General features: G+C 65.4%; 1 protein-coding gene across 2 annotated transcripts in view; it reads right to left on the reverse strand.

Moving 5' to 3' along the window:
* The window catches only part of AHDC1 (AT-hook DNA binding motif containing 1), a 52,218-nt gene extending 43,560 nt beyond the window's left edge, over nt 1-8,658 (reverse strand). The window contains exons 1-2 of one of the 2 annotated variants that reach the window (XM_068417963.1): nt 8,640-8,658; nt 8,193-8,313 (exon numbers count right to left, since the gene is read on the reverse strand). Coding sequence is in view for 1 of the 2 variants with exons in the window: in XM_068417962.1 (XP_068274063.1) it covers nt 8,193-8,328 (136 nt within the window). In the remaining variant the exon portion in view is untranslated. Of the gene's footprint in view, nt 1-8,192; nt 8,369-8,639 lie in introns of those variants that run through there. The other variant, XM_068417962.1, reaches the window with a different exon arrangement.
* Nucleotides 8,659-12,268: the final 3,610 nt, after the last annotated feature.

Here is a 12,268-nt window from a genome sequence, read left to right on the forward strand (position 1 = left end):
GGGGACTGCGCTCCGACGGGGGTTCGCTTCACCGGGGGTGGTGGGGAGGTGTGTGGGGAGGGGGGGGGTTGTTCTGCAAAGGGAAGGGGGGGGTTGGATTTTGGGATGGAGCCCACGAGCCCTTTGGGATGCATCACCCCACGTCGCGGGACGAAGCCGGGATGGATACACCGACCCGCATCGCTACGGCTGGATTGAGCTGGAATCAAACTGGGACCAAACTGGGGCCAAACTGGGGTTGAACCAGGCCTCGACGGGGGCTTAGTTTCCATAGCAATGCGATGGCGGCGAGATGCCGGGGATGCAAAGCCCAGCCAAGGGCCAGCGGCCAGCCCTGTGCCAGCGCCCAGATGCCACGGGGTGGGCACGGTATCCACGGGGGGCAGCTCCGTGCCCACCTTTTATCCCCCACCCACCCTAAAACCCCCAAAATAGGGTGGGGGGAAGACGTTTCGCCTCGCCACGCAGCACCAGCCGCCTCTCCCCGGGTTTTTGGGAGAGGCAGGAGGGCTTTGTTCAGGCACCGGCGGAGCGGAGGAGGCCAGCGAAGGCAGGAGTGCCCTGCCAGCTCTTGTGTTTCACTCCCGAGGAATGCCGGGGAGGGGAGGGGAACGCTGCTCCCCCCCCTGCTGCCGCCCTGACGGGCACCCGGCCCGGCTGCGGGGTGTCGGGGCTGGGAGGAAGAGGAGGAGAGGACGTGGGGATGAAGGATGGGGATGCAGATGCCGTGGTACCACTATATGTGGCCAGGGGCTGGGGACGGAGGGGACAGAGGGTGACACGCACCCGGGGTGGCACGGCCACGGCGAGCACCGCGCTGGCTCGGTCGGGGCAGACGTAATAATTCAGAGCAAGAGCCGCTGAGCGAATGTCACCCCCCTGGCCTGGAGGGGAGGAGCAGCCCCTGTGGGTACCCCCCAAATTGGGGGGTTCCAGAGGAGGAGACACCAGGGAAGGGGCTGGGGAAGGGGCTGGGGAAGGGCGAGAGCAGCAGCGAGCCCAAAGCCATCCACGCGCGCTCAGATATTCAGCGTGCGCTCGCCAAGGTGCTTCTGCTGCCTCGAGGGCGTCGGGGGGGTGGGAGGTGGGGAGGGGATGGGGGAGCAAATGCCAGCGCTGAACTGGGAGGGTGGGGGGGGTCTCTGCAGCAAGGCTGGGGGGGGGCAAGGCTGGGCCCCCGGCACAGCACAGGGAGCCCAGGGGGGCTGGGACACGCTGTGCTTCGTCCCGAGCCATGCAAAGGCTGGTCCCTGTCACCTCCTCCTCCTCCACAGCCCCCAGACCCCATGGGGTCTCTCCCTCCTCCTCCTCTTTCTCCTTCTCCTCCTCCTCCTCCTCCAGCCCTGCACTCCCCCTCGCAGGCACCCTGGGCTGTCCCTGGGTTCCCACTCGCAGGCACCCTGAGGTGTCCCCAAGCACCAGGGTGGCCCCGGGGGACAGCCAGCAGCTGGCAGCTCTTGCCAACGCCTCCACGCCTGATACGGGGGACAGAAAGCGCGACGCCACCGGCAGCGGCGACGTGCCCAGGGCGGCGATGGCAGGCACTGGGGCGAGGGGACACGCGGGACAGCGGTGACGGGCTGGGGGCTGCCGGAGGGATGCCAACAGCCCCGAGGGGACCGCAGCAGGACCCAGGTCGCGGGGTGATGGGGGTCCCCGGGCCAGCAAGGGGAGAAGCCCCTTCGGTTCACCCTCCCCAGCCCCACGCACGCGTCGAGGAGGAACCGCCACCACTTGCACGGCCCCGTCCCCACAACCCCATCCCCATGGCCCTGTCCCCATGGCCCCATCACCACGGCCCCATTGCCATGGCCCCATCCCCACGGCCCCATCCCCACGCCATCCCCTGGCTGCCAAGCCCCCAGCTCCGCCGCCCCCCGTCATCTCAGCCGGTCCCTTCGGTGCACCCCAACCCCGTGAGCTCATCCCACTCCCCAAGCCAACAATCCGCCGGGAAAACCAGTCTCCAAAAAAAAAAAAACCCTTCCCCACATCCGCGCCAGCTCTGCGGGTCTGGGGGGGCCGCGGGCCGGCCCCCCGCTCGCCAAGAACAATAGTGCCTTGTTCTAGAGCTCCGTCCTCTCCTACCCCAGCTGCAAACACCTCCCTGGGCAACGCACCGGCCACTCTCACCTCTTCCCAGCTCCCTCCTGACAAATCCCCGTTCCTGATCGCTTCTCCTCCCCGCGGGTCCATATTAAGCTACATTCTCCTTTCAGCTGGGTGGAAAACAGCAGTAATAACCATGTGGAGCGAGCCGTGCCCCCCACCTCCACTTCCCTCCCACTTTGGGGTTCAAATTTCATTTCAGCAAATAAAAAAAAGAAAAAAAAAAAGAAAAAAAAGCTTTCCCCCGCCTCCAATTTCTTCCCCCGAACCGAGTCGCTGTCGTCTCGTCTGATCTCGGCAGGGGCCGTGTGGATGCTCAGCTCCTCCTGGTTCAGGATCTGCTGCCAATCTGGACCTCGCAAACTGGTTCTCACACAGCTCCCGCCCAGCGCCTCCCTCTCGGCGGTTAATTGTCCCCTCCTCAGCCACCCAGTCCCAGCTTGCTCTGTGCCACCCCGCTCCCTGCCACCCCACTCCCCTCTCACCCTCTTCCCCTTCCACCTTGCTCTGTGCCACCTTGCTCCCCATGCCACCCTGCTACCCGTCACCCCACTCCCTGAAATCCTGCTCCTATCACCCTCCTTCCCGGCCACCTTGCTCCATACCACCCTGCTCCCCATGCCACCCTACTCCCCTGCTCCCCGTCACCCCACTCTCATCACCCTGCTCCCATCACCCTGCTCCCCATGCCACCTTGCTCCCCATGCCATCCTGCCACCCTGCTCCCCTGCTCCCCGTCACCCCACTCTCATCACCCTGCTCCCATCACCCTGCTCCCCATGCCACCTTGCTCCCCATGCCATCCTGCCACCCTGCTCCCCTGCTCCCCGTCACCCCACTCCCTGAAATCCTGCTCCCATCACCCTCCTCCCCTGCCATCCTGCTCCCATCACCCTGCTCCCCATGCCACCTCACTCCCTTGCTCCCCATGCTACCCTACTCCCCTGCTCCCTGTCACCCCACTCCCTGCCATCCTACTCCCGTCACCCTGCTCCCCATGCCACCTTGCTCCCCACACCATCCTGCCACCCTGCTCCCCTGTCACCCGTCACCCCACTCCCTGCCATCCTGCTCCCCTGTCACCCTGCTCCCCATGCCACCTTGCTCCCCACACCATCCTGCCACCCTGCTCCCCTGTCACCCGTCACCCCACTCCCTGCCATCCTACTCCCCTGTCACCCTGCTCCCCATGCCACCTTGCTCCCCACACCATCCTGCCACCCTGCTCGCCCGTCACCCGTCACCCCACTCCCTGCCATCCTGCTCCCCTGTCACCTTCTTCCCCTGACACCTTGCTCTGCTCCACCCCGCTCCCCACGCCACCCATCCGGCGATGCCCGGGGTGCCGCGCTCCCCTCCTGCCCCTGCCCCTGCTCCGGCACAGCCCTCCCAAGCCAAGCCACCGCGTTCGCCGGCTGAGATTTATTCCCAGCAAATTCCCAGGGGGGGCCAGCGGGGCGGCCCCGCTGCCTCCAGCCCTGCAGCCTCCCTCTCTCCCGCAGCTGAAGAGCTCATCTCCCTCGCCCAAGGCGCTCCGTCCTCCTCCAGATATTTTAGGCCCAGGTTTTGGGAGGAATGTTACAGGCGCCGAGCCCAAGCCGACGCGCTGAAGTCAGCAGGAGACGAAGAGCGTGCGCAGGGCTCGGGGCCCCGGGGGCGGCAGCAGCACGAGGATGGGATGGGACAGGATGGGATGGGAGGGGATGAGACAGAACAGGATGGATGGGATGAATGGGATGGGACACGGTGGGACAGGATGGATGGGATGGGACAGGACGGGATGGATGGGATGGGGTGGATGGGGTGGGATGGATAGGATGGGACAGGGTGGATGGGATGGGACAGGGTAGATGTGGATGGGGTGGGATGGGAAGGGATGGATGGGATGGGATGGATGGGATGGGGCACGGTGGATGGGATGGGATGGATAGGATGGGACAGGGTGGATGGGATGGGGTGGGATGGGATGGGACAGGGTGGATGGGATGGGGTGGGATGGGATGGGATGGGATGGATGGGGTGGGATAGGACAGGGTGGATGAGATGGGGTGGGAAGGGATGGATGGGGTGGGATGGGACAGGGTGGATGAGATGGGGTGGGATGGGATGGGACAGGGTGGATGGGATGGGGTGGGATGCTGCTCCCTCCGCCTGGAGCTTGTTTAGCAGCGGGAAGGGCAGAGGTTGGAGCCGGCGGATGCCAGAACCGCTTCGCTCTCCCCCTACGAGGATCAATACCACATTTCGCCGCTCCCCCCCGCCTCCCCGCATCGCGCCAGGCCCGGCTGCACCAGCACATGCACGGGGTGGGCTTTGGCACGGGGTGGGGGCGTCCCTGCCGCTCTCTGTCCCCGTCCCCTTCACTGAGAAGGGGAAAGAGGCGTTTGTGCCACAGTACCACGTCCCCTGCCCAGACCCCCCTTCACCCCCCAGCTCCCCACGCCAGCCCCATCCCCGCGCACGTGCCGACGCCTCCCGCTAACACCCCCTCCTGCTGCACCCCACTGACCCCCCCATCGCACCCCCACACCACTGCAGCTCATCCCACCTCCCAACCCAGCTCGGTGTCCCCGGGGAGCGGGGTGACACATGTCCCTGCCGCAGAGGGACCCCCCCTTGTCATGGCCCCGCTGGCACGCGGGTGCCCAGCGTGCCCTGACAGGTGAGTCCCCCCTGGGGCACCGATCCTGCCTGGGCCGGGAACTGTCCCCAGCATCCGCCGCTTCGCAGGCACGTCCCTCCCCAGCACTCCCCCCTCCTTCCCCTCCGTCGAAAACTGGGGAGGGGGGGGGTGAGGCGACGGATTTTAATGAGCTCCCCGGAGGCATCGCTCTGCACCCCCCTCCCCTCCTGCCTCTCCCCGCGCCCGGGAACCGATGCTCTGAAACACAACCCTGGAAAAAAAAAACCCACAGGGCACATTTCCCCCCCCCACAACCCGCGCTCCCTTTCTTTTTTTTTTTCTCCCCTTCCTCGCCTCCCCCAGCTTTTTGCTCTCCTGCCGATGCCAAAGACCCAGCCGGGCTCTTGTGCTTTTTCACTCGCAGCTGCAGCTGCCGGTTTTCGCTGCGAGCCCTTGTGCCTAGAAGGCCCAGAGCGAGGGATTCTGGGACGCGGTGATTGAAGACAGCACCGAGCGCCCCAGACCATTGCTCAGACTTTCCCTGTCTGTCGCTCCAACGCTCAACCCACAGAGAGGGAAGGGGGGGGGGGGAAACAAAAAAAAATTTAAAAAAATTAAAAAAAAAAGGAAAAAAAGGGGAAAAAAATATAAATAAAAAAAAAAGATGGAGAGATCCCCAGCCCCGCGACACGCCGGCGAACTCCCGATGGCGAATCCCACCGGGTCCCTCTCGCCACGGGCATCGCCTTAAAAAATTCGCGTTGGGCACCTTAGTGGCACCCCCGTTTGCTTCCCCTCTGTGTTATTTTGAAGTAAAAATAATAATAATAATAATAATAATAATAATAATAATAATAATAATGATGCAGGTTTTGAGCCACCGCGTGCGGCGCAGGGTAAAGATCAGGGTGCGAGGGGAGGTGACGCCGCGCGCGATGCCGGGTCCTCGTGGGACCATGGGGATGCACCCCGGAGCCACGCAAACCCCCCGGGCACGTGTCACCGCGTCCCCTCTGCGTGCAAAGCTCCCCCCACCTCGGGAGGGGGTCCCCAGTGTGCGGGTGCAGCTGGGGAAGGGCCCACGGGACCCTCCGGCACACGCGCGGGGCCGAGGCACAGCGGGGACAACGCCAGACAGACGGACGGTGGGAACCAGGCTGCGACCCCGCGGACCCCCACGCCGGCGAGAGGAGGGGGGGGCTCACCAAGCACCCCCCAGCCGGCCGAGCCCTTGCACCCCAAAAACAGCCCCCAGCATCGCCGGCTCCCCGAGGAGCGCGGCCGCACCGCGCGGCACGTCCCAGCCCCGAAGCTCGGCGGGTCCAGGGAGGGGACAGCGAGGGGGGGGACACACACATCTGCGACGCATTCAGGGGCCATCCCGCATCCGGGCAGCCCGGCTGCAGCCCAGCATCCAGCCAGCCGGCCCCACGGAGGGGGGGAACGCTGCCCTATTGCCAAGCACAAATCCCCCCCCCCCCAGTTTGGCCCTCTCCCCCCTACCACGCTCCCGCTAACGAGCCCGGAAGAAGGAAACAGCCCTCCCCAGCGCTGCCCTGTTTACCAAGAGCTGGTTCCAAGCACTCGGGAGAATAGCAGGAGCATTTCAAGGCCCTGTTTCCACTCGGCTGACACACACTATTTATAGAAGCCCACAATTCTCCCAGAGCTTTCCTTGGGATCTCAGCAGAAATAGCCCTGCCCCGGGTCTCTGCCGTCTCCTCCAAGGAGGCCGGGGCACCACCAGCCCCCCCAGGCTGCCCATAACCTTCCACGGGCTTCCAGCGCTTCTCCGCCGCCGGTCACCCCGCTCCTGGCACGTCCTTGGCTACCCCGCGTCCTCACCACGGTGCCAACCCTTCGCTTTCCCCCCACACCACCAAAAAAAACACCCCCAACCATCTCTCTCCACCTCTTGCCGGCTCCGTTCCCGACGGGCACGCGGTGGCTTCGGCGGGCGCGCGGTGGCTTGGGCCGGTGGCCGCTCGCCGGACGGCGGAGGGAGGGAACCGGACTGGGGTGTATGGGGTGGGGAAAGGGGTGGTGTAGGTGGTGGTGGGGGTGGGGGGAGGTGGGAGGCTGGCAGCAGGGCGAAAGCCACCTCCCGCCTGACTGCATCGGAGCGCGGCGGAGCCCCGGGGGACTCGCACCGGGGATGGAGTTGGCCTATTCAGGTTACAGAGACATGGCAGAGCGGAATTTGGCGCCGCGCCATCCCTTCTCCAGCCCCCCCCTCCACCCTCCTCTTCCTCCCCCCCCCCTCCATCCCCACCACCACCCTCCCCTGCAAATTCCTCAGCCCAGCAGGAGAAGCCAGTGTAAGGGGACACCTGGGGGGGTGAGGAAGAAGAGGGGAGGGGGGGGGACCTGAGGGGGGCCCCCCCCGATCCAGACCACGCGCCCCCAGCGCCAGCCAGCGCCTTGGGTGCAAAGCGAGCGGGCAGGATCGGTGCCCGTCGCCCCCGGGGGTTCGCTTCTGCTCTCTGTCACGCCAGGATAAATCTGGAGCGACTCCACCGCGCGCCGGGGCTCTCGCCACGGCACACAATGAGCTCAGCCCGGGGCTTTCGGTGGCCGTTCTGGAGGGGGCTGGATACACGAGGCCACCTGGGCACGGCTGGGGCCACCGCCTCCCCCCCCAGCACATAAACAAGCGGTGACCCAGGTGCGCCCACCTGCCCCGGCCTTGGGGACACCGAACGCCTCCCCCGGGGCTGGGCAGAGGGTCCGGCGTTAGCGTGACCCCACGGGTGACACCAGCCCCCCTGCCAAAGCCCCCCCCCGGTCCCCTGCGGTCCCCGACACCGCGCAAGCACCGAGGGGCCGCGCCGGGGGGTGGATTTAAATCAGCTGATCGATAAAAACAAATCAGAGGGGGGATGACAGGCACCGAAGTGACAACCGCTCGCCGCGCACCACGCAACTTCGCCGGCGGGGCTGGGGTGAGACCCCCCCCCCTCTCCCCACCTATACCCCACCACCCCCCCCCTCCCCCGGGGCTGCCCCCCACGGGCCAGCCCGCTGCCCCCCCGAGGCCTGGCTGCCAGGGGAAGGGGGGGGGGGATGTTTTGACCCCCCCCATGTCCCCCGAGAAGCCGAGTTAACCCCCAAACGCTCCGCGCCGCGCTCTGACAGCTGTCACTCAGCGCTCACAGCCCCGACGGGGGGGGTGTTGGGGGGGGGGACACCAAGGGGATTCAGCCAAACTCACGCAGACCGCAGCCCCCCCACCTGGGGGCTCGCCCCGGCCCCCCCGCACGCCCCTCCCCGCCCCAAGTGCCATTAAACTCCTGCAATTTGGCAGCAACTCACCGCGCAACTTCAGCGGAGGGGACGGCGCGGGGGGGGGGGGGACACGCCGCCTCCTTTACCCCCCTCCCCCCAACCCCACCACGCTCTGGGGGTGTCCCATGTCCCCCCCCCCACCCACCCACCCCCGGGGGGGGTCCCCGGTACTCACCCACCGGCTGCCGCTCTCCCAGCCCCTCGGAACCCACCCGTTTGGGGAGGCTCCTGCCGTCCGGCGGGGCTACCTCCTGCCCGGCCACGGGACTCCCGGAGCCTTCGGTACCGTTCGCCACCTTCAACGAGAGCATTTCCAGCGCCTCCTGCTCACATTCTCCCCCAGGCAACTCCGCTCCTGCCAGCCCGCCCCCTCCTCCGTCCCCTGCCTGCTCTTTCCTCTCCCCCCCCACCCTCCACCCCTCTATTTTATATTTTTTTTCCGGCCTTTTCTCTCCCTTTTGCCTCTTAGCTTTTTTTTTTTTTCCTCCTTCCCCCCCCACCTTCTATTTTTTTTCCCCCCCTCCTCTTTTTTTTTTTCCCTTTTTTTTTTTTTTCCTCCCCTCTCACACACACACACACACACACAAAAGGCAGCGGAGCGGGAGGCGGAGGGGGAACCGACCTCCCCTCTGCGCCTCCGCCGCTCGCCGCCTGCGGAAAGCAAAAGAAAAGACACAGCGCAGCAGAGCCCTGGCTTGCTGCTGCCTCCCCCCCTTCCTCCTCCTCCTCCTCCTCCTCCTCCTCCCTCCCTCCTCCTCCTCCTCCACCTCCTCCTCCCTCTCTCTTGCCTTCTGCCGCTCCTGGCTTTGTGGGGGCTGGGATGAAAGGCGGGGAGGGGGTGGCGGGGAGGGGGGGGGAAGCAGAGCCGCCCTGCCCCTCTCTCCCGTCTCCTCTCTCCGGTTCACGGCGGGGACCGAGGGCTCCGCTCCGTTCCGCTGTCAGCGGCACGACCAGCATCCGGCACCCCGGGGAGCCGTGCAGCACCACCGGGGCATGCCGGGCCTTGTAGTCCTTCCTTTCCTCCCCCTCCCTCCCTTTTTTTTCCCCTCCTTCCTTTCCTTTCCCCCCCCTTCTTTTTTTTTCTCTCCTCCCCGTTGCTGCGAAGCGCGCAGGGAGGAGCGCAAACGGGTGCGCAACCGGTGCGCGCTTCTTGGGGAGGGGGAGACTTATAACGAGGGGAGGGGGCACCCCTCCCGGTGGTTTGCCACCCCCCCCGGTGGTTTGCCACCCCCCCGAGCTGCCCCCCCCCCCCCAAAGGGATGCGCGGGGCATTGCTGCCCTCTCCTGGGTTACACCCGCACTGCGCACCCCCCCTCTCCCCTCTCCCCGAGGATGCAGGGGTGTGGGGTGGGGGGAGAACAGCCCCCTGCAGCCCCCCCCCCCCAGTCCGAGGTGTACTTCATCACCGTCTCCATCTCGGGAGCCACCCAAGCACCCCCCTCGCCTTTTTTTAATTATTTTTTTTTTAAAGCAAAAGCTCTGTCTGGAGCCTGGAAACTTCCCCGCTGCTCGGTAACGCGCTGCTCCTCCGCTTTCTGCAGGGTACAACACTGTGTCCCCTCCGGGCCACGTCCCAGGAGGGCCAAGTGGTGACCAAAGCCCCTTGGGACAGCAGGGAGCTGCCCCCCCCCAGCTCCCTGAGCACCCTGTGACCTCCCTCCATCCAGCTGCTTCTTCAGCTCCTTCCCTCCGAGCCTCCGCCGATGTTAATGTTCCCAGAGCCGGGTAGATAAAATATAATTAAAGTAGATAATACCGCTGATGTTTTGTTATGACATCGTGTTTTTGTGAGTGACGAGCGAAGGGTTAACTCGGGGGAATTGGGGAATATCGCTCGGCTGCTAATAACACGTGAGTCACGGATGAAACAACACATGGGTGCAGGGAGAGACACGGCACCTGGCTCCAGCGCAGCCCTCGCGGGGCACGTCGGGGTTTGACGCGTGGCTCTGGATCAACAGGCAGCAAGAAGCTCAGGATACACGCTGGGCACCCCGGTTTTGCCATCAGACTGGGATAAACTGGGGTCAAGCGGAGAGTTGGCTTCCAGCACGGACCTATGGCACCCCGAAAGCTGGCAGCTCCGTCCCCACGCTCCGCGCACCCCAGTGGGGATGGGTTGGGGACCGGCTGGGCTCCGTACAGCCCGGCCAAGGGTGGGGACCGGTGGGCATCGCTCCTGGGAGCGGCGCGGGGAGGAGGCCTGGGCTCCAGCCCGGTCAGCAGAGGAATCTGCACACGCAGACAGGATCGCTGCAGTCGCTGGTGGCTGAGTGAGCAACTTTGCAGGCTCCCTCGTCCCCTCGCCCTGAATGTCAGCTTTGAATTTTCTTGCTATTTTTAGGGATGGTTCGAAAAAAAACCCACCGAGGAGGATCCCTCCGTTCTCGCCTTTGCGCCCTATGAATATTGCAAGCCCACGTGTGGCCGTGCCCGCGGAGGAGCGGGACGGAGGGACGGGTCAGCTGCCTCGCAGGGGCAGGGAGAGGAGGAGGTCGTGCCAAAAAACATCACATTGCGAGCGGAACGGGTTAGGGTGTAAAAGATTTATTAATTTAATCCGAAGCATTAGAAGGTCGTGTATTAATCAAAGAGATGCTTAAACCTGTCAAAGTCCTTCGTCAGGTTTGAAGCCCGTCTCTATAGTCATCATAAAATATATATATCAGCTGGCACGGAGCCCCCGGCGGGGCTGGGAGCGGGGACGGGGAGCAAAGCGGGGTCCCTGCGCAGGGGCACCCACGCTCCCACGGGTGCCCAGCACCCCCACGCTGAGCTGAGTGCCTGGTGGGTCACCCTGCTTGTCCCCAGGCCGGGGTTTGTGTCCCCCCCCCATTAAGTCAGGGGGATTTGGGCTTGGGGTGGAGGTGGGGAGATGGATGCGATGGGTTTGGGAGCGGGGTCCTCCCCTCGCCCCCCTGCCCCAGTTCAGAGCTCCACTGGTGAGCGTGGGTGGCTCTGGGCCATGGCAGGCGGCGCTGGGGTGGGGGGCACCATGCCCACGCCACCCGTGTCACAACCTGGCCAGTGCTCAGCCTCGCCGATATCTCCTTTTACCAAGGGAGGGGGGTGGCGGAGGCGGGTCCCCAGGGCCACCCGGGTCACCCGGACACCCTGTCCCCTCTCCCAGTGCTGTGTCAGCAGCGTTGGCGTGGGCTTACGCTACCATCTAGTGGCTGCTCCGCCGAGCCGGGGCCACCGCTGTCCCCAGCTCTGTCCCTGCGCCCGGCGGGTGGCTCTCCCGGGAGCCCACCCCCCTCCTTGTCCCCAAACCCGGCGTGGGGGGTGTGTGTTAAGGTGCCCCCCCACCTCGCCATCACTCTTGCCAGGACTAAGCCAGCGGGTGACCCACCTGGGTTTGTCCCCAAGAGCTCGGCTTGGCTTGGCTGGGGGTGGTGGCAGCGGGCACCCGGGGGTGGGAGCAGGGGGGATGGAAGCAGCGGGGTGCTGCGGGGAGAGCTGGGGTGCGGGGGCACAGGGAGGCGAGGGGACCGCAGGAGGTGCTCGGTGCATCGCTGGGACGCGGGAGCTGCCTCTGTGGGGTGCGCGGTCCAGAGACCCCCGTTGGGGTTGGGGGTTTCCTTCCTCTCCTGGGGCCAGCCAGATTTTACCCCAATAACTGTAACTGCAGCAGAAGAGACTCACTCAGCCCTGAAATCCACCCCCAGCAGCAAAACCATCCTGGATTTCTCCCCAGTGCCACCATTTCTGAGCACCACCGTGTCCCGGGCAGAGCAAGGCTCCTGTGCCCCCTCCCCAACCCCGTACGTCCGTGCTGTGACCCCACTGTCCCCTCGCTTCACCCGAGGACCCTCTGTCCCCAGCTTCCGCTGCTCCCCGGTCGCTGCTGTGGCTCTTCCCCAACCTCCGTTGTTTTTGTCATGGAAAAATGTGTCCCCTCCCAGTGACTGGTGCTGAGCTGCTTGTGTGACTGCGGATAAAGTCCCTCCATGCCTCAGTTTCCCCCGTGGGGACACAGTCCCTGCAGACCCAGCAGTCCCAAGCCTGGTCAAGCCTAAAGCCACATTTTTGGCCACCGTCCACTGTTGTCTGGCCATCGCCGCCGTGGGGACGCGGCTCTGAGCCACGACCCTGAGCTCTGCGGGCTCTGCCAGCCCCTGGGGAGCTTGGGCTGACGGGGACAGGGACAGACCCCGTCCCCAGGCCTGGTTTGGGTGGGGATGGGCTCCTTCCCGGCCTCGTGACCTGGCTCTGGGTGAGGGGAGGGTGGCAGTGCCACGGCTCCCTCGT

The sequence above is a fragment of the Nyctibius grandis genome, chromosome 24, assembly GCF_013368605.1.
Source record: "Nyctibius grandis isolate bNycGra1 chromosome 24, bNycGra1.pri, whole genome shotgun sequence".
NCBI classification, from domain to species: Eukaryota; Metazoa; Chordata; class Aves; order Nyctibiiformes; family Nyctibiidae; genus Nyctibius; species Nyctibius grandis.